This window comes from Trichechus manatus, unplaced genomic scaffold (assembly GCF_000243295.1).
Source record: "Trichechus manatus latirostris isolate Lorelei unplaced genomic scaffold, TriManLat1.0 scaffold00007, whole genome shotgun sequence".
Taxonomy (NCBI): domain Eukaryota; kingdom Metazoa; phylum Chordata; class Mammalia; order Sirenia; family Trichechidae; genus Trichechus; species Trichechus manatus.
Window position 1 is genome coordinate 30,285,291 of NW_004443943.1, and position 21,751 is coordinate 30,307,041.

General features: G+C 47.3%; 1 protein-coding gene across 3 annotated transcripts in view; it reads right to left on the reverse strand.

Moving 5' to 3' along the window:
• SH3PXD2A (SH3 and PX domains 2A) overlaps positions 1-21,751 on the reverse strand; it is a 265,189-nt gene that overhangs the window by 207,139 nt on the left and 36,299 nt on the right. For all 3 annotated transcript variants that reach the window (XM_023741172.1, XM_004370109.2, XM_023741164.1), the window contains exon 2: positions 3,258-3,338. In XM_023741172.1, the coding sequence (XP_023596940.1) occupies positions 3,258-3,338 (81 nt within the window). The remainder of the gene's footprint in view (positions 1-3,257; positions 3,339-21,751) is intronic.

Genomic DNA, 21,751 nt, shown 5'->3' on the forward strand with positions numbered 1-21,751 from the left:
AAAGGGGTCTATGAACACCTAACATTGTAAACAAATTGCACATAATCAGTTGCCATCAAGTCAATTTCGACTCATGGTAACCCCATGTGTGTCCGAATAGAATTGTGCTCCACAGAGTTTTCAATGGCTGACTTCTTCGAAGTAGATCAGCAGGCTTTTCTTCGAAGGCATCTCTGGGTGAACTTGAACCTCCAACCTTTTGGTTAGTAGCCAAGTGCATTAACCATTTGCAGCATACAGGGACTCCCAAAATTGTACATACATGCTCTTTTTCTGGGGCAAGAGCTTCCACCAGATACACAAAGGGATCTGTGGTCCCCACAAGACCTTGAACCATGAGTTGCTGAAGCCAGTTAAGCCGCTTCCTCCAGGCTGGCTTAGTGAGCCCAGGACTTCGAGGGTTCCAAGGTAAGTCTTAGCCAAAAATGGGAGGAGCAAAAGGTTACTGAGAGCACCATTCCTGTGGGCCATACCCCACTCCCAACAGACTCCCATCCTGCCCAACGGCAAACTCCAGAGAGGCAGTGTCAGTGGCTTCCATGACTCAGAATATTCTGACACAGAACTGGGACCAGAGCAGCTCATCAGTATAGAGTGAAGCAAAGTGAGGGAGACAACAAAGCAACACCATGATAGTAGGTGCTAAGCACCCAGACACCTTCAATCGTGCAGCCCAATGTCTTTGTCACCTGGTAATACCAGGATAACTCAATATACAACTAAATATCAGGGAAAATGTGTATTAGCTCACTTAATCCTCACAAAAACCCTTCTGGGTGGGTACTACTGAAATCTCCATTCTACAGATGAGAAAACTGAGCCTAGAGAAGTAACCTATTCAAGGGCACACAGTGAGAGCCAGTAACCAGCTCCAGGCAATGTGTCCCCAGCACATAAGCTGTAAGCCACTCTCCCACATAGCCCCTCAGAAAGCTGAGCTCTGAGGGCGACCATTGACCAGAGATGGAGTTAGCTATTCCGTTTGTAAATCCTCTATAAAACCAAAACCAAATCCATTGCCATCGAGTCGATTATGACTCACAGTGACCCTATAGGGCAGAGTAGAACTGCCTCATAGGATTTCCAGGGCCATAAATCTTTATGGAAGCAGACTGCCACATCTTTCTCCCACAGAGTGGCTGGTGGGTTCAAACTGCGGACCTTAGCAGTTGAGCGTTTTAACCACTGTGCCACCAGGGCTCCTTAACTCCTCTATGGGGGCTGCCATATTGAAATCCCTGAAAAGTAAGTAAGGCTTTCCAACATGAACATCACTAAAAGTCATCATGGCATGAGTTCTGTAAAATGGGTTCCCAAACATGTTACTTGGCTCAAAGGTTAAATTCCAAAGAACCATCCTCCATGCCTTCCCAAACTGTATCTGCAGGATGGTGATGGCCCACATGGACAAGCCTTGTCACACCCATGGCCATTCCAAGGCTAGGGCCCAGCACATCTCACAAGCTGCTCTATGCGTATATTTCCCCTCTGCTTATATGTCCCCTCTGACACACAGGAAACGAGCCCTCCAGGCAAGGGAGAGGTGGGGTGGGCTGCATTCCTTTCTTGTGAGATTCTGTAACTAGGGAGGGGGTGGGGAGCCAAAACGGAAAAGAAGGAAGAAACATTCTGATTTGGGAGTTTCCGCTGATTTTGGACCCCCTCCGACTCATCAATGAGTCTTTTCAGGGTTCCAACTCCCCAACTGAGTTATCATTTCCTGTCCAGTACACTACACCCATTGATGTGGTATCAGCATATCCTACCAGTTTTTGCCTCAAGGACCCAAGGAGACAGGACAGGAATTAAGGGGGAAAGAGGAAGAAGGGAGGAGAATAAGGAGTGGCTTTTAATCCCATTTTGTTGGATTAAGAGAAGATTTTTCATACTGGAAGTTGGTTTAATTTTGGCTCTTGTCATAGGAAGAGCAATAAGGACAATGGTATAAAAGTCAGGTACTAGGAGGCAAAAATACAAGCTCTGGTTTCTCCAAAATGACTCACCACCAAAGTCCTGGCGCAGGAAAGAGTGGAACCCTGGTTGTGAGGGTCCCTTTGCATTTTTATTGGCCTACACCAGGCTCATGGTCTTAAGGAAGAATCTAGAACAACTTGGCTTTCCCTTCCTAGTACAGGAAGGGTTGTTATCCAACTCACAGTGATGCTCCCTTCTCTAGTACCTGCCTCTGATACACAGAAGTGTATCCCCTAGTGGCCTTGTCTGTGCTACATGACTCTCTACCCCTGGCCATACTGATTGGTCCAGAGAGGACACCAGATTCAAATCACGCCAATCAGAGTCTTCCTTGAGATTTTTCAACTTGGAACTGGGAGAGAGTCAGTCTCTCTACTCTTGGCAGCCACCAGACATGAAATTTAGGAGCAGTCAAGTTCCTTAGGGTGTGGGGGAAAGGGATGAAGTAAAAGAAGCTAAGGACAGTGCCCAGAGGGAAGTAGGGACAAGACAGAGAGAGGGCAGCCCCTGGTTCTAGGTGTTTCTGAAGTCTATTCCCTCACTACCCTTTTTACCATCTGGTCAACTGCATAAGCTTCCCCAGTATATCCTTCCAACCAAGTCCCCTTTTTGCCTCAGCCAGTATGAGTAGAAAGCTGTCATTTGTAACCAAAGGAAACCTAACTAAAGTAGTTGGCATCAAAGAAGGTGTCTGTGATGGCAGTGGTGGGACTCATACTACCATCTCCCTGTGTGAGTATGTATATTAGACATACATGCCTACCACACACACATACTAACATTGAGGCAAGATACTTTTTCGCTTAGACAGACATAGTATTATGCCCAGTTTGTGTCTGCAGTTCAAGAAATTGCTTATTTTCTGTTTCGGTTTTCTCTGTGTGTTTGTTTTTATTTGCCTGCAATGATATGGCGGCTTGTGTCTCACCCTGGTGTTTATAGACACACGTCTGCTCATGCATGCAGCACCCACAGCCATCCTCCTGCCTTCTCCACTGTGGTTTCCTAGCTTTCGGGCAAAGGAGGGTGACAAAGCATGACTGTTAAGACAATCTGAGGACGCCAACAAAGCCCCAAGTGTCTGCCTGCAATATCCCAGACTGAGATAAGCCAGTTCAGCCCTCAGTTTCCCTCATCTGTCCCTCTGCTCCCATCTACCTCTGACCCTGAGAGCTTGGGCAGGGTGCTCTTCAGATCAGTGAGGACAGGAGAGGTGTCAGTCCACCAGTGACTCTGGCCACACTGGGTGGAACTGAGCACCATCTGAGCTCAGGCAAACTCACCTGCAGGTCAAAGAACTTGCTGTACCTCCGGTAGATGGTCTGGGAGGTGGAGTCAGACCAGGTCACATTGATGATGTAGACCTACAGGGAAAATGTAAGAGCAGGTGAGCAGGTGACCACAGCTGGGCATCAAACTGTACCAGGCATCATTTAACATGACTGTGGGGGGCTCCATGGCTAGACCCATACTTTTTCTCATCTCTGTCACCAGGGCTTAGCACAGTGTTAGGTACTGTCATGGATTGAATTGTGCCCCCCAAAAACGTGTGTATCAATTTGGCTAGGCCATGATTCCCAGTGTTGCGTGGTTGTCCTCCATTTTGTGATTGTAATTTTACATTAAAGAGGATTAGGGTGGGATTGTAACACCACCCTAACCCAGGTCACATCCCTGATCCAACATAAAGGGAGTTTCCCTGGGGTGTGGCCTGCACCACCTTTTATCTCTTGTAAGAGATAAAAGGAAACGGAAGCAAGCAGAGAATTGGGGACCTCATACCACCAAGAAAGAAGTACCAGGAGCAGAGCGCGTCCTTTGGACCGGGGTCCCTGCGCAGAGAAGCTCCCTGTACGGGGGAACATTGATGAGAAGGCTGACAGTGAGAGAAAGACTTCCCCTGAAGCTGATGCCCTGAATTTGGACTTTTAGCCTACTTTACTGTGAAGAAATAAATTTCTCTTTGTTAAAGCCATCCATTTGTGGTATTTCTGTTAGAGCAGCACTAGATGACTAAGACAGGTACCATGTGGGTGCTATATATATATGTCCAAACAGACACATACAGTGGTCCCTTAGTATCCATGGGGATTGGTTCCAGGAGCCCCATGGATACCAAAATCTGTGGATGCTCAACTCCCTTATATAAAATGGCATAGTATTTCCGTATAACCTACACACATCCTCGCATATACTTTAAATCATCTCTTGATTACTTATAATACCTAGTACAATGTAAATGCTATGTAAAAAGTTTTTTCATCACCATTGAAGGCTTGTTCTGGAAGGTGGCCTTTCTCTTCTGTGACTTTCCAGAGCTCTTCTGGGAATGCTGATGCTGCCTGGGCATCAGGCAAAGCTGGTTCTCCCGTAATCTTTAAGCTCTTGAGGCTGGAGCACTTTCCAGAGCTAGCCAGCCATCCCTTACTAGCCTGAAACTCCTTCCTCTCACTGTCCTCAACCCCTCACACCGAGCCTTCGAAGGATTGCTCTGACCACTTCATTGCTTCATAGGAGCCATTCTTTCACAGAAACAAAGGGTGCACACAAGTATCAACCGAACGAGAAGGGAGGCGAACAATGCTCAAGCAATGAATGCTAGAGAGAGACTGAGAATCTGTGAAGTGGCAGAAGGCTACAGCAGGGTATGCGTCTACACATCACTTCATTCACGTGGATTCAGCGCAGTGCTCGGCGTGCACAAATTCAAGTTTTGCTTTTTGGAACTTTCTTTTTTTAAAAAATATTTTAGATCAGAGATTGGTTGAATCCATGGATGCAGAGCACATGGATACCGAGGGCCAACTGTGTGTGTGCCTGTGTGTCTCTCTGTGCGTGTGATACACACATGTATATATACCTACATATGCATGTGTATGTGTGTATGTGTATGTACATACACGTGCACATGTATCTAGAGGGGCATTGAATAAAATGTCAAGGATGATTATTTTAGGAAGGCAGAATTATAAGTGGTTTTAACTTCTTTTTGTTTACATGTGAAAAAACATTACTGGGTCATTAAAAAATATTTTTTTAGGTAGCTAACTTCCACCAGACCAGGGGTTCTCAAACTTCAGAGTAAGTAAGATTCTACCAGGGGCTTTTCCAAAAATGCATGTGCCTGGGCCTCACCGTTGGGAATTCTGCATAAGTAGACATGGGTTTAGGGGGCTCAGTCATCTATATTTTTAACAAACCAAAAGCAAAACCAAACTAGTTGTCATCAAGTTGACTCTGACTCATGGTGACTCCATTTGTGTCAGAGTAGAACTGTGCTCCATAGAGTTTTCAATGGCTGTGATCTTTTGGAAGTAGATTGCCAGGCCTTTCTTCCAAGGTACCTCTGGGTGGACTTGAACCTCCAACCTTTTGGTTAGCAGCCAAGTGCTTAACGATTTGCACTACCCAGGGACTCTAACAAATCACCCCAGGTTATTTTGCACAGTAGATCATCAGAACTCTCTTATGAAAATCACTTCAGGAGACCATATAGGCCTTTCAGAGACATGGGATTCAGCTCAGTATTCCTAAGTCTTAGGTCTGTGTCTGGCATTGAGCAAGTGCTCAGGAAACATTTTGCTCTGTTGAATGACTGAACTGGCCCCCTGGATGAAAGGTGGATCTGCATGAGGGGTATTAGCGATTGGAAGATTTGCAAACTTTTCTCTTTGGGCTCCTCACAATGAAGGCATTTCAGGGCCACTTTGTCACCCAGTTCCCAGTGTTCCTCAGGCTCTCCAGGGCTGCTACCTCGCGCTGCTCCAGAAGGCTCACCTGGCCTAGGAGTTGGGCAGGACTGCTTCTGAAGAAGGGGAGAAAGTCCCCTGCCCACACAATCTGGCCTCCTGTTCCCACGATTCCTGTCACTTTTACCTGAACCCACACCAAAGGCCATCCTCCTAGGAAAGGACTAGGTTAGAGGGCTGGGTCCCCTCACACAGCCTCAGGGCTACCCCAGTGAAGTCCTCTGGTGCCTGCTGTGATGTCTCCAGGTATGTAGTTAAGGGAGAGAACTGACGGAGAAACAGTCTTCTTCCCTCAGAAAACAGTGAGGGCTGTAGATCCACAGTGGCAGGACACGCATCAGGATCAGAGGAGCTTTGTGAAAATTCGGGTCCCCAGGCCTCTGTTTAGTGATTCTGATTCAGTAGGTCCAGGGAGACTCGAAGAGTGAGGAGAACAAAATGGCCAGGGAAGCCAGGGGTCTTGACCACAGTGAGAGGAAGAGACGTTAGCAAAGAGGAGGAAAAGTCAGACGCTGGCATTGGACGGGCTGAGTTGTCCAAGATGTCTGGCACAGGGTTTGTACACAGGGTGGGGAGGCTTTATGTTTGGCTGCTCAAGGAAATGACCTCTGACTCCAACCTTCTTCCAGTGGTGTCACTAGGGTTGGTGTCCCCCCCACCCCCACCATGGACCTCCTCTCGTACTGATATAGGTTCACAAATACTAATTACCACAATGTTGTAGCTAAAACACCAGAAATTTTGACAAAATCAGTGACACCGGCAGCAATGAAAACAGCAGCTTATAATGCACGCAGATGAAAACATGATTTGAAGAGTCATTGTAATTGGATAATGACAGCTCTGACCGGAGGGCATTAGAAGATTCAAAAAGTAAATCAGCATAGAGTTTTAGCCTTGTAGGTATATTGATACATGTAAGCTAGACTTACGAAAAATGTTTTTGTTGTTATAACTAACTGCAGGGATATTTTCATAAAAAATAAATTTCTGCTGAAACACCACACAAAAATTTTACAATCATTTTGGTGTCAACTCCTCTGACAGTATCACCTTGTATGATTCGCACTCCCTGCACCCCACCTAGGGACGCCATTGTCTTCTCTCCTCCTATCTCTAAGTCCTGTGGGGAGTGTTTGTTCCGAAACGCAACCCCATAAAGCCAAGCAAATAGGATTGAGCGTTGTCCCCCAAGATGGGGCATTTGCTTTCTATCATATATAAGCATAGATTTCATATAATAAATTGTAGAAACCATTTAGTTCATGGTTACTACATGCCAGCAGAAGGAAAAGCAGTTATGTGCATTAGCTCATTTAACCCTTAGTCCAATGTTCTCTGAGACTCAGAGAAGCTAAGTAACTTGCCCAAGGTCATACATCTAGTAAACGAGGAGCAAAGGACCTAAACCCAGGTCTAGCTGAGTCTAATCCCCGAGCTCCTAACCACACTGGACCATCTCCCCATAATGTAAATTTAGGAGTGTGGATATTTAAATAAAACTACTCCATCACAACTGAATGACATCTTTTAAAATAAAGCTTAGGACTGTCTGCAAAGTCTGTACACCCCTGGCTTAGAGAATGTGCCTAGCAGAACATGGGAGAGCTGAGACCAAAAAGAGACTGGACTTGGGGGCCCAGACAGAAGTCAACAGTTAGGAATGCTACAAAACCAGACCAGCACAGAGTGATCCCTCATACACGATCACATTCACAGCCGTGGCAGGGACAGTCTGGGATTTCATTAGGCGTTTAACCCACCCCAGTCCACTGTTGTATAGATTGCACCTCAACAACAACAACAACAAAAAAACCTCACAACTGGACCAATAAGCAACATCAAGATAAACACAAAAAAGATTGAAGTTGTCAAGGATTTCATTTTACTTGGATCCACAATCAATGTCCATGAAGCAGTAGCCAAAAGATCAAATGACGGATTGCATTGGGCAAATCTGCTGCAAAAGACCTCTTTAAAGTGTTGAAAAGCAAAGATGTCACTTTGGGGACTAAGGTACACCTGAACCAAGGCATGGTATTTTCAATCACCTCACATGCATAGGAAAGCTGGACAATGAATAAGGAAGACCGAAGAAGAATTGATGCCTTTGAATTACGGTGCTGGCAAAGAATATTGACTCTACCATGGACTGCCAGAAGAACAAACAAATCTGTCTTGCAGGAAGTACAGCCAGAATGCTCCTTAGGAGCAAGGATGGTGAGACTTCATCTCACGTACTTTGGACATGTTATCAGGAGGGACCGGTCCCTGGAGAAGGACATCATGCTTGGTAAAGTGGAGGGTCAGCGAAAAAGAGGAAGACCCTCAACGAGGAGGATTGACACAGTCTCTGCAACAATGAGCTCAAGCACAACAACGATTGTGAGGATGGTGCAGGACTGGGCAGTGTTTCGTTCTATTGTACGTAGGGTCGCTATGAGTCGGAACCAACTCAACGGCACCTAACAATAACAACACCCCACTGCTGACTCCCAGCTCCTGGATGCCTAACTCCCGCTGGAGACATCTCCCCATCCCAACCTGCACCTCCCCTTCCCGCCTGGTCCCGGTGGCGAAGCAGATGCTGTGGACACACCAGGTGTCGCCTCCCCGCCCTCTGTCCCCGCAGCGGCACCGTAAGGAGCCCCAAGTGGCCTTGCCCTCCCTGGAAAGAGCCCGCCACTCTCCTGCTGGCCATTAGACAGCAGCCTTTCCCCCAGGCCAGCCAAACAGAGCCCAGGGGAAGGGCTTAACTGAGGCTTAACGGGATCCATCCTCCATCCTCTCCAGTAATTACTGGGCTTCCCTTTACCTCCCAGGGAGATTTAATCACAGACTCACAGCCCCTCGCAGCTGGGAGGGTCAAGCGAGGCCTCTTATTTGCAGAGGAACTTAGGGCCTGGGATGGTGATTTGCCAAGCAGGGGCACAGCCAGGTGAGAAGCAGCACGGGTTCTGGAGTCAGCCACACCTGGGTTATACTTCCTGGACCCTCCTTATTAGCTGTGAGACCTCAGCCAAGCCTCTCAGACCCTCAGGCTCCTCCTCTATACAATGGGCACACACTTCAGAGCTGCTAGGCCTGATTGCGGGGTTTGCTCACCCAGTTAGTGGCAGAGCAGGGACAGGAAGCCAGACCTCCCAATTCCCAGCCTAGGACATCACCTGTGCATGACCAGAGCATGCCCCCCTTTGACGAGTCCTTCTAACCTTTACTCTTCAAAACAGTTTGAAAAGTCACAGGGAGTCTTCTTTCTTTACCTAAACCCACTCCAAAGACACACCACTGGGAGAAACAGCCACAGGCCTTGGCCTAACTCCTGGAAAGGCAGAGTGATGGGATGACAAGAGCCATCCACGTGACCCTTGTCAGCACAGCCACCAGTTACATTTGGCTCCAACACACAGCCAAGACACAGCCATGTCTCCCCAAATAGAAGCACTTCTTTCCTTGTTTGCCAAAGGATTGTTTCTGCTAGTATTTTACCCTGCCCCCCTCCACTTCCTATGCCTTCAGGGAGCATGAGGATGACTTAGGAATGGGGAGCAGGAAATGAACCCCTATTTCCAGGATTTGCCAGAGGCCCGCAGCCTACCCTCCTGAACAAATAGTCTAGATCCTGGTTAGAGGATACTGTCAGGGGCCTCCCTGGAGATAAGCCCAGAGATACACGGACAGTCTCCAGGCCCCTTTCTTCTCGTCTGGGCTCATCTGCTTTCTTCCAAACCTCGAACATCCTAGATTATTGCTGCAGATGAGGGATGGATTCACAAAATTCCAGGCCAGCTCACACTCCTCCTCCTCTCCCTAGCCCCAACATCACAGCTTCTCAAGCCTCCGAGAGCTGGCCTGGAAACGCTAGTGATAAACCGCAGAGAAGAAGCAGGTGGGGAAGGAGGACAGGGCAGAGGTCATCTGAGAAAGCCAGCTCTGTTTACTGAGCCTGCATCAGGGGTTGAGATAAACTCTCCTTGGTCTGCAGGAGCAGTGAGATAACATTACCCGGCATCTGGGTCTCAAGAAAGGTTTGGCTGTTAAACATCCTGCTTCCAAACACCGTACTTGGGGTTGTGTTTCCCAGATGGAGTTTTCCTCCCTCTGGATTTTAAAATCCCATGGATTCTGTTTCTCTCATCTCCGCCATCTCAGGCAGATGGTAGGCGTCTAGGAAGCCTCGCTATAGACCAGAAACTGCTTCCAGTTTCCCCTGGGATAACCCTGAGGAGCCCCAGAATCTCAGGTTCTCCTGCCATCTCACCCTCTATGAAAGAGGATCTCCATCGAGGGTACAACCGTGGAAACTCTCGCTAAACACCCACCATGCCTCAGTCGGACCAGCCCACCCACTCTGAGGCCATCTTGGGCCGCCTTCTGTCTGCTCAGATCATTAGGCCCAGCGATGGCTGAGGCTTCCAAATGTGTTCTCCCCAGTGGGTACTTCCATCCTCTATTAACCTTGCTCCTTTCAACAAGAAAACGGCCTTGATGCAACTCAACTCAGAGCACCAAGAATGAAGCCCAGCCCTGTTCCTGTGGAGAGATGTCCAAGATCAGATCTGGGCTGCAACCAATGAACCCAGCGAATTTATGGCCTAATCGTTCCTGGAAGGCCTAGGACCTGCCCTGTGTTTAATTAGAAAGTGCTAGTAAGTATCTGTTGCTCCCTTTGCTGATGAAAAGTGCAATTAGACGCAAAGGAGTTAGGGGCTGGGGAGGGAATCCAATATTCCCATGGCACTGTGGCTCAGTTTACTGAGGAACATCTTATTTTCCCTGAACCCCTGCCAATTATCCCTGGCCCCCAGGCCAAATGGAAACCCAATGACGATCTTCCTTCACTTGCTTGCACCACCATGTAGTTGGGATCAGCTGGCTAGGACTGGCGCTTACAGGCTGTTTTTCACATTTAGCCAGTTATTATATTTGCCTTTGTTTGCTAATGGTTGGCTTAGAAAAACCCAGCACTTGACACACGCTGTGTCTGTCTCCATTTACAAGGGTCAGTCTTGTCTCCATGCCCAGGTCTCCCTATCATCAGAGACTGTCTTCTCCATCTCCCCTGAGGCCTGTCAGCCCACTGTGCACACTGAATAATGACTGGCTGATCTAATGAACAAAAATCTACAGAGTTTGAAGCACCAAAGAGGTGGCTAGCAGCAACACTTGGAGACTGCCCCCACCCCGAGCAAATCCCCAGTGATCAAGGGGCAGGGCACATTTGGCTCAGTGCAGGGGTCTTTGCCAACCTCAACCCTGCCAGCAAGATCAAGTTCAATAGCTTGTGACCACTTGGTTGGTTTCTAACTCGGCTTGAGAAAACTGAGCACCCTCAAGTGGCCCTATTAAAATTCCAGTTCTCCTACCGTGGGAAGGAAAGTGACACTGCAGATTTGGGGAACCACCACCACTTAGAAGCCTGGATTTGGAGGGTAACCTCCATCCCCAACACACACACTCACAGTTTGACTACAGGATTCATTACCAGGTGGCAAAACTTTTCTAGTCCGTAGACCACCTATACTCCAGGCTCGCAATGGATCTAGTGTTTACAGAGCAGAAGCAAACCCCTGAAAGACTCTGGGAAGGGCAAGCGTGTGTTAGGAGAACCTCCTCCTAGGTCCTCAAGTCTACCAGTTACTAAAACACAGAAGCTGCCACTGCAGACCTGAACTGAATAGGCCCTTCTTTTGGGAGAAAAAGGCTGTTTAAAGGGACTCAGAGGAAGGGGCCATCAGCAGACTCCTCTACCGTATAAAGCACCATCTGAGTGTTTACCAAGTACCCATAACATTCAGAGCTGCCTTTGTTTGCATGAATCATAGGCCTCGATTATTTATTTAATTTGCAGGGCAGTGGTGAGGCAAAAGGGTCTAGGGGAAGCCTCCGTATCAGTGGTGCCTCCATTTGTTACTCTGAAAATGGGGGTGACAGTGGTTACCTTCCTGGTGGGGTTTTTGGGAAGACTGAGTTAATACTTGGGCTACCATCACCATCCTAGTCTCATTAGAATAGAAGCTCCCTGAAGGCAGAGCCATGGTGCACAACACTTTACACTTAAGAAGGGCTCACTTAAGCGTCTGGGGTCTTAAAAGCCTGTGAGCGGCCATCTAAGATACTCCACTGGTCTCACCCCTTCGGGAGCAAGGAAGAATGAAGAAAACTAAAGACACAAGGGAAAGATTACTCCAAAGGACTAATGGGCCACAACTACCAAGGCCTCCACCAGACTGAGTCCAGTACAACTAGACGGCACCCAGCTACCACCACTTACTGCTCCGACAGGGATCACAACAGTGTGTCTGGACCGAACTGGAGAAGAATGTAGAACAAAATTCTAACTCACTAAAAAAGACTAGACTTACTGGCCTGACCGAGACTGGAGAAACCCTGAGAGTACGGCCCCTGGACACCCTTTTAGCTCAGTAATGAGGTTCACCCTTCATCTAAAAATTAGACAGGCCCATAAAACAAAACAAAAGACTAAAGGGTCACACCAGCCCAGGGGCAAGGACTAGAAGGCAGGAGGGGACAGGAAAGCTGGTAACAGGGAACCCAAGATCGAGAAGGGAGAGTGTTGACGTGTCATGGGGTTGTTAACCAATGTCATAGAACAATATGTGTACTATTTAATGAGAAGCTAGTTTGTTCTGTAAACCTTCATCTAAACTACAATAAAAAGAAAAAATGAAATGGAAAAAAAAGGGGCTTACTTAGTGCTCCCTAAATAAATGAAGGAACAAAGCAAATAGCAAATGCCAAGTGGGTGCTAACCTGATGCCAAGTTTTGTGCTATTGTAAAGAGATGAGGCAAAGTTCCCAACCTCCAAGCTGCAGCAGCAATATGCACAATGGCACATCAAGTAGGGAACAATGCGAGATGGAGTGATGGGGTGCCAAAAAGCAGGACTCAGAGGGGACGCAAAGCAGTGTGGGCATCATGGAGGATGAAGACAGCTTTGAAAGGACTTGTTGGATTTGAATTTCAGCTCCAATATTCCTCTGTCGTGTGAGTTTGGTCAAGTTCCTCGGCCTCTCTGAGTCAGGGTTTCCTTTGCTGTAAAGTGGAGTTTATAATGGTTGCTTCCCATTAAATGCGATGATGAACATGGGTGCTTAGCCCAGGGCCTGACCCATGGTAAGTCCTCAGTGAATATTAGCTATTTAGACACCAAGGAAGAGGGAGGGGGTGAGCTGACTTCTTTCCATTTGCCTGGAGAGCCTCGGATCATGACACCATGAACAAGAGCAGGAGGGGAACAGGAAATGGGACACGAGGATGTGAATGAACACATACACACAGTCACACACACGCACACACACATGCATACAGCTACTAATAACAAGCTGGGCCTGAGAAAGTAGAAGAGCAAAAATAACACTGCTTCCCAGGGCCAGGAAAACAATGGCTGTCCTCAGGAGCGCCCCGCTACAATGAGGGACGTGGTGTGGCAGGCCCCTCCAGGGTCGGAGGCTTTTTTTTTCTTTTCTTTCTTCGTGTTTCCTGGAGAGGAAATGAGCGTATAAACTAGGAGCTCCCAGGATTCACAAATTCTGTTGTTGTTGAGTGCTGTCGAGTCGATTCCAACTCCTAGTGACCCTATAGGAAAGCGGAGAACTGCCCCATAGGGTTTCCTAGGCTGAAATCTTTACAGGAGCAGATCACCAGGTCTTTTCTCCCATGGAGGGGCTGGTGGGTTCGAACCGCCGACCTTTCGGTTAGCAGCCTAGTGCTTAACCGCTGCGCCACCAGGCTCCTTCACAGACCCTACATGGACCTTAAGAAAAAGGTTCAGCTGTCAAAGTTCTGTCCTGACAGTCACCAGGACTAGGAAAAAAGCAGCATAAAGGGTCATTTTTTACAAACCTTTTTCATATATGCACAAGCCACTGGTTTCATTAGGATTAACAAGAGCAATAATAGCCACACCCATTTATTGAGCACTTTACTCCATTCCAGGCATTGCTAAGCACTTTATTCAGATGATCTCATATAATCTTTACAAGAATTCTATGAGGAAAATATTGTCATCAACTCTAGCTCACAAATGAAGAGACCGAGGCCAAAGGTCAAAGGGGTAGTGAGTGTTCAGATGTGGCTGTTGACTCCACAGCCTGACAACTCCACCCACTTTGAAAACTACAGCTTACCACCTGGCACAAGACAGAGTCCCTGCCCACAAGGATTTGCCCTTAGGTTCCAGTCAGCTGCTCTGTCGATCGGTTGCTTCATGTGTAGGTGATCTATCAGTGAACTATGGAGGCCGCCCACGCAGCAGACAGGTAAGTACACCTGAGTGGGGACAGTGATCTATTTTGCATGGTTTAGAATCAATCAGATCAGCTCCTGGCAAGTTATTACTCTCTCTGAACTCCATTCTCCATCCATAAAATGGGGGTAATGATACCTGCCTCACTGTGAAGATTCAAGAACTTAACCACAGTGCCTGGGACACCGTGGCTGCTCAATAAATGCTACTCCCCTTCCTAGCCATTCTTCTCCTTCAAAGGGCATGGCACACTCTTTGGCACTCTAAGAATTTTAGTTCCATCCCCTACAAGGTTTCGGGGGCATCAATTAGCCCTGGGCTTGGAAAGGAGCCCACTTAGAGTTTCCAGAATTGTGGGCTTGGTCCTCACTGGGATGCCCTCCAGAGTACCTGAAGGGTATGTGGTTGAACCTTTGTACCTTGACCAAAAGTCCCTCCAACCCTGCCACCACTCCCTGGCTCCAACCCAGTTTATCAGAGCAAACCAGTCTAACTACCTTGAACCAGCAGGTGCTCCAATGGAGAGGCCCAGCAATGGGCAGCAAACGTCTTGAGTAATCCCCAGGAGCCCAGAGAGGCTGGCAGTGTGCCCACGTTGGGGGAGGAGGCTTACCTGAGAAAAGCTCTAGGTGCATACTGACATTCAGGAGCTGGAAGTCCTGGAAACTTTAAACAAATGTACTCTCTCCTGTACTGTCAAAAGGATTACATTCCTGGTTTTCCAAAGGGCCTGGACCAACCCAGTGGATTTAGGAAAGGACTAGAAAGGAGGATTCCCAGTCCACACACTCCAAAACAATGACGATCCAGACACGCTGATCTTGACACACACATCCTGTGAACTACATCGTCACACCCTGGAGGGCAAGGCAAAGGTTAATGCACACAGCGTGGTTTCCTCTTCCTGGGAAACACAGCGGCCAAAGAGGCCAGAGGCCAGGGGCCTCCTCCACATACAGCCTGCAGGGGAAGTGACCCCAGCGTTTCCTCCCCATCATCTGACACACTCACTTCTTCCTCTCTGCTGTGCTCAGCAAAGTTCTACTTTTGACACAAGGCAAATAGCTGTCTTTAGAAACTTTGTTGCACGGGGTAGATTGGAACAATCTTTTTGAGAGCATTTTGGCAGTCTCTAGCCCCAAACATGCATTCCCTTTGACTCAGCAATTTCACCTCTTAAGAATTTACTCACATAGGTATGCAAATATATGTATGTTTACATATATAAAGATATTCATTGCAGCAGTTTTTGTAAGAGTAAAAAAGAAGGACTACTTGAATGTTCACTGACTTAAAAAAAACTTTTAAATAAATTATGGTTCATATATAAAATGGAATATTATACACCTGTTAAACGTAAGGCAGATCTTTATGTATCATTATGGGAAAATGTCCACCGTACACTGAGAAAAGAAAAGGAAATAGATTATAGAACAATATGTATACAGGCAGTCCCTGGGTTACGAACGTCCTACTTACAGACAACTCAAACTTGCCCTTTAATATTATGTTAATTTGCCCTCACTTTGAAACGACTGAACCAACCCCCTACTCGGCACCAATTCTTCATCACAATCACCTTCACTTGCTGCACGTGCAGTTTTTAAATCACAGAAAAGGCTTTCAGCCTTTTCTTGAACTAAAACCAAAACCAAACCAAACCAAACCTGTTGCCATCAAGTCAATTCCGACTCATAGTGACCCTAAAGGGCTGAGAACTGCCCTATAGAGTTTCCAAAGAGTGCCTGGTGGATTCGAATTGCCGACCTTCTGGTTAGCAGCCATAGCTTTTAACCACTACACCACCAGGGTTTCACATAAGGCTAAATAAGAACCATATGCACCTGTTCAGCTAACCTACGAATTCAACTTAAAGACACAGGAATGGATTTGTTAGTAACCTGGGGACTGCCTGTAAAGTTTGATTACATTTATAGTATAGTATGCACACACGCACACCATGGATGGTTAGTGTATGTGCATGTACATGAACATAAAAAAAGTCTGGAAAAAGTACACCAAATTGTTAACAGTGGTTATTCTGGAGAAGGATTTGCTCATTCTTGTGAGGCTGTAGGGAATTTTAGGTTCAATGCTGAACTCTTGAAGCCGAGGTTTGCAGCCCTGGCTGCACATTACAATCACCTGGAGTGCCTTAAAAACACTGATGCCCAAGCCCCACCCTGCAACATTTAAGTAAGGGTCTTTGGAAGGTGGGTTGGGCATTTGGTATTTTTAAGAGCTCCCCAAGTGATTCTACTGGTTGTTACAGGGTTGAGAACCACTAAACTGGACCACATAAAAAAGACCACTGGACCAGCTGAAAAATACCCTTTAAACGGAAAGCAAGATTGTAGTATGATATGTACTGTTAAGACTCAACTATGCCTTGAAGGGTCTAGTTAGGAAGTGTGTACTCAGTGCTTTTTCTCCAAGTTCTATCTCTGGTTTTGGAGTTTACCAGCCCAAATGGGGAAGAGAAAACAAGAGGCTGAGGTTGTTAGTTCTGAGCTGTGGCTGTGCCTTAGTGCTCTTTGGTGGCCTGTGACCACCCGACCGGGGCCTACTTCAGACTCAAAGGGCTCAGATTCCAGCTCTTCTCAGCTCCAGATGCAATAGCTGAAAGAATTAGAGGTGCTCAGCCCAGAGAAGGCATTTAAGAGAGACACACAACAGCTGGTTTCAAACAGTTAAGAACTACCAATACGTGAGGTTCAACTCCTATCTAGCTGCACCTAAAGAAAGGTGGTGAATAATGATTACAAGTCATAGCAAAGGTTTTTGCTCAGTGTCGGGAAGAACTTCCAACCATCAGAGCTGCCCAAGGATGGAAGGGGCTGTCTATGTCTAGTAAAGCAGTGGGACTTTCGGGGCAGAGGATGAGTGACCACCTGTCTGTGACATGGCTGGAAGATCCCTTCCCACTCAGCTCTCCAACTTACAACTCTGTGAGGCTAGAGACACTTAAAACGTTTTAGCAAAATCCACCAGGAATGCAGTTCCTTTAAAAAAAGAAGACATTTTCTGCTTTCAATAAATATAGCCCGAGTATCAGCTGAGTGCCAGTCACTGCGCTAGGTGCTGGAAGTACTGGCAGTGAGCCAGATAATACCGGCTCTCATGGAGTTCTCATGCTAATGAGGAGCATCAGACAACACATACAATCATTTATGATAGTCCTAGAAAATGACTGCAGGGTAGATGCTTACTTTAGATGGGTGGTCAGGGCAGGCCTCTTTGAGATGTTTGAGGTGAGACCTAAATTAGAGAGCAAAGTACTGTCTGCCAAGAGGGTAGGCAGGTGGGGTCACAGTTTGACTCAATTCAAACCCCTACCTTCCACCATATACAAAAGTTAACTCAAAATGGACCAAAGACCTAAATGTAGGAGATAAAACTATAAACCTCTTAGGAGAAAACATAGGCATACATCTTTGTGGCATCAGATCAGGCAGGTTTCTTAGCTAGGTTTCTTAGCTAAAGCACAAGCATCAAAAGAAAAATATAAACTGTACTTTATCAAAATTTGGAACTTTTGTACTTCAAATAACACCATCAAGAAAGTAAAATGACAACCCACAGAATGGGAGAAAATATTTGCAAATCATGTATCTAATAAGGGACTTGTATCCAGAGTATTTAAAAAACTCTTACAACTCAATAATAAAAAGACAAATAACCCAAGCAAAAATGATCAAAACATCTAATAAATATTTCCCCAAAGAAGATACACAAATGGCCAATAAACACATGAAAAGATGCTCAATATCATTAGCCATCGGGGAAAGCAAATTAAAACCACTATAACATACCACTTCATATCTACTAGGATGGCTATAATCAAAAACACAGATAATAACAAATGTTGGTGAAGATGTGGAGAAATTAGAACTCTCATACACTGCTGGTGGGAATGTAAAATGGTGCAGCCACTGCAGAAAACAGTCCAGCAGTTCCTCAAAAGGTTAAGTATAGAGTTACCATATGACCCAGCAATTCTACTCTTAGGTATCTACCCAGGAAAAATGAAAACATACGTCCACACAAAAAACTTGTATACAAATGTTCACAGCAACATTTTTCATAATAGCCAAAAAAGTAAAATCAAACAAAATGTCCACCAACTGACGAGTGAATACATAAGATGCAGTATACCCATACAATAGAATATTATTTGGCCATAAAAAGGAATGAAGTGTTAATAGATACTGCACTGTGAATGAACCTTGAAAACATTATGCTAAGTAAAAGAAAAGCAGAGCCACCAAAATGGAAATAACAAGGATGCTGATATATTGTGAAGACTGTAACCAATGTCACTGAACAATATTATAGAAATTGTTAAATGAGAACCTAATGACCAAAACACAATAAAATATTAAAAATTAAAAAAAAGAAAGAAGCGGAGCTCTGGTGGCACAATGGTTAAGTGCTCGGCTGCTAACCAAAAGGTCGGTGGTTCAAATCCACCAGCCGCTCTGTGGGAGAAAGATGTGGCCATCTGTTTCTGTAAAGATTGGCAGCCTTGGAAACCCTATGGGGCAGTTCTACTCTCTCCTACAGAGTCGCTATGAGTCGGAATCAACTCAACAGCAATGGGTAATGGGGTAAGCAAAAGAAGTCAGACACAAAAGACCACATAATGTATGATTCCTTTATATGGAATGTCCAGAATAGGCAAATACAAAGAGACAGAAACTAGATTAGTGGTTGCACATGGTGGGGGTGAAGGTGAGGCACTGGAGTAAAATCGGGAGTGGCTGCTAATGGGTTTGGGCTTTCTACTGGGGATGATGAAATTGTTCTAAAATTGATTATGATGATGGTTGCACAACTCTGCAAATACACTAAAAATTATTAAATTGTATACTTTTAACAGGTGAATACATGGTATGTGAATTATATCTCAATAAAGCTGTGACTTAAAAATAAATGGAAGGGAATAGATGTTACTCTTGGTTAAGAGGTTCTTGCCAGGAAGACCCCATCTCTCCACCCTCTCAGCCTAATTCCTCCAATGTCCAGTCAAGACCCAGTGCCACCTAGAAGCCTCCCTGGACCACCTCAGGCTTGGGTGCTCCCTCTGCCCCCTCATCTGGTACACAGGGCGTTTTGTGGGTAGGGATCATGTTAAGTCTGTTAGTCTTGGAGGAAACTCATCCTGGGCCTCTGTGACCCCCACGCTGCAGATCACCAGCACTGGCACATAGTAGGTGCAGCTGGCTGATTAAGGAGAAAGCCTGGTTTGAAACTGGTCCCCCAGGCTCGGCAAGAAAAACCAGGTCCTCTTGCACTGAGGACTGGAAAGAACTGATGCCTGAAACACCCTGCTCTCTTTGCCTAGAGAGTTCGCTGGCTGCGGCAGACCCTGGCATGCAGCAAAATTTCCCAATCAAGCAGCAAAACCGGGAACACCATCAGCTCCTGTTTGGCTTCCATGACGGAGAAACTGCACCTAAAATCCACTAACCCTGCCCTGATATATTGGAAAATCCCACACAGGGAATGACCACAGAACTAGGTGAAATCTGTTCACTTTCTCTAGGAACCTATTTCGCCATCTGTTTGCAGTCCCAACCCTGGAGTTTGGCCCACACTTCTATCTGATCCCACCTACCCTTTCACTCCACTCCAGGCATCACAGTCTTCTTCTAAATTTTCAGGGGCACCTGTAGCCCAAGCACCCACTTCAGCACTGCAGACCCACGTTGGCAATTTTGTGCACATCCATTCCTCTGACCTGTCCCCGGCCCCAGCCTCAACTGGGTCATAAAGGCCTTGAAAGCAAGACTTTTCCCCCTACTTCCCTTGTTTTGACCACAGCGTCTGACAGTGTCAGGCACATGGTAGATCCTCAGTATAGACAAGTTACTTGTCTGATAAAATTCACTTTGGTCCAGTAAACATGTACGGAGTGGTTACTTTGTGTCGGGCTCTGCATTAGACCCTGACAAAACAAAGTCAAATAAAATACAGGTCCCTTCCAGAGCAGCTCTGGACTACTGAGAAAGAGTAGCACTACTGGGCAATTTGCTGTAGAGGCTGGATTGAGAGCTGTGTGTGATCCTGGGGGAACGCAGAGGAGAGGCACCAAGCCAAGAAGGCTTCTGGAGGAGGTGATACTGGCAGTGAGGTGAAGAAGGGTGAAAGAAGAGGAAGGTAAGCTAGGTGAAGAAGTGAGGGTTGTAGTGGCCAGAGGGCGTCCTAAGCAGAAGAAACAGCACAGGCAAGGCTGGGCGGGGGATGTGGGGGCATGAAGTAGCCTAAGCCAGTGGCAGGGGCAAGGGCAGCTGGGTGGCTGGAGCCTGACGCCCCAGGCAGTGAGTGGCAGGAGGTGAGCAGAAGATTGCCTTGCTCTGAGGCTGAAGGGAATGATGGGGTAGAAGAGAGGAGGAGAGAAGGAAGGGGTCAAAGCTCAACTGTTTCTTGGGTGGGAAACTTGGCTGTTCAGGGGCTTGAAGGGTCTGGGATTAGAGAGGGAGGGAAGAGCACGTGTGGGAAGATCTAATGGCCGAAGGAGGAAGAGATGAGGGTGAGGGAGCCCAGAGCCCAAGGCCCCTGTGTGAGAGGCAAGCATGCACGTGAAGCCAGGCTCGGTGATGACAGAAGGTAGGCATTGCAATGTGAGGGGTCCATGAAGGAGGGAAGGGGACACAGGACACCTAGAAGGGGACATTTGGAGATGGGGAAATCCTGCCCCAAGGGTTTCTGGGTCCCCAGATAGACCACAGTTGGGATGCAAGGGAAGGACTGGAACAGATTTTCGGCCCTGGCTGTAGGGTGGGGGCGCGGGTTCCCAGTGTTTGCAGGGTGCTTTCTCTGCTCACTGTTGGACAGTTCAGAGAAGGCCTGAGAACTCAAGGCACTCAAAGCAGAGAAGGTGTAATCAACTTTGAAAAAGAACAGAGACGAAGAACTACAATTCAAAGACTTAGTTTTATGCTCAATTCTCTCCTAGGCTCCGGATCTGAGAGCAAACCTTTCAAAACTCCCCTCCCTGCTGCAAACTTAGCTCAAACTTCAAAGCAATTTGGGGCAAAGGAAGTGGGTACTAGGTCATGTCTTCTGGGCCCCCTGCCAGCTTCTCCGTACCCCTTCCTGCTGCATGGCCTGAGACCCTTCTCTCGGCCACAGCCAACGCCAGCACTTCATTTGCTCCCAGGTCCCCGTGGGGAGGGGGAGGAGGGACCTGCCAAGCCGGCTGAAGAGGAGCCTCGCGTGGCAGCCAGGGAAGCCTGCCAGAGGCCGCATCTGGCTGGGCTTCCGTGCCAATTCCCCAATTCCTCATCTGGCCAGGGCTCGGGGGTGAGACTTGAAACCCACACCCTCCTCCCGCCAGCACTCCCCGCAAAGTCGCGTCATCCGGGCATTCCCTTGGGGAGGGCGGCCCCCTCCCTCTGACCTCAGCACATGTTTTGCTTGGCCAAAGCCCACCACCAGGGAGCCAGCCCCCGCCCTACAACCTTGCTCACACCCAGGCCCATGCAGGGAAAGGCGTGAGCTAGATTCCAGCCCTCCCAGGCCGTACACCAAAGCCCCAAATAAGGGCCTGCCCCTCCCAGCCCCGCCTGCTGAGATGCCAGCTGGGCTGCAAGGCGGTTGGGCACTTGGCCAGAACACTGCTGCCCCTGTCGTCCACCTTCTACATGGACTCTTCTGCCAGCTTGAACCATGGGGTCAGGGGCTGGAGAGAAAAGAAGAAAAGCCCAATGTGTGGCATCAAACAGATTCAGGATTAAATCCTAGCTTTGCCTCTTA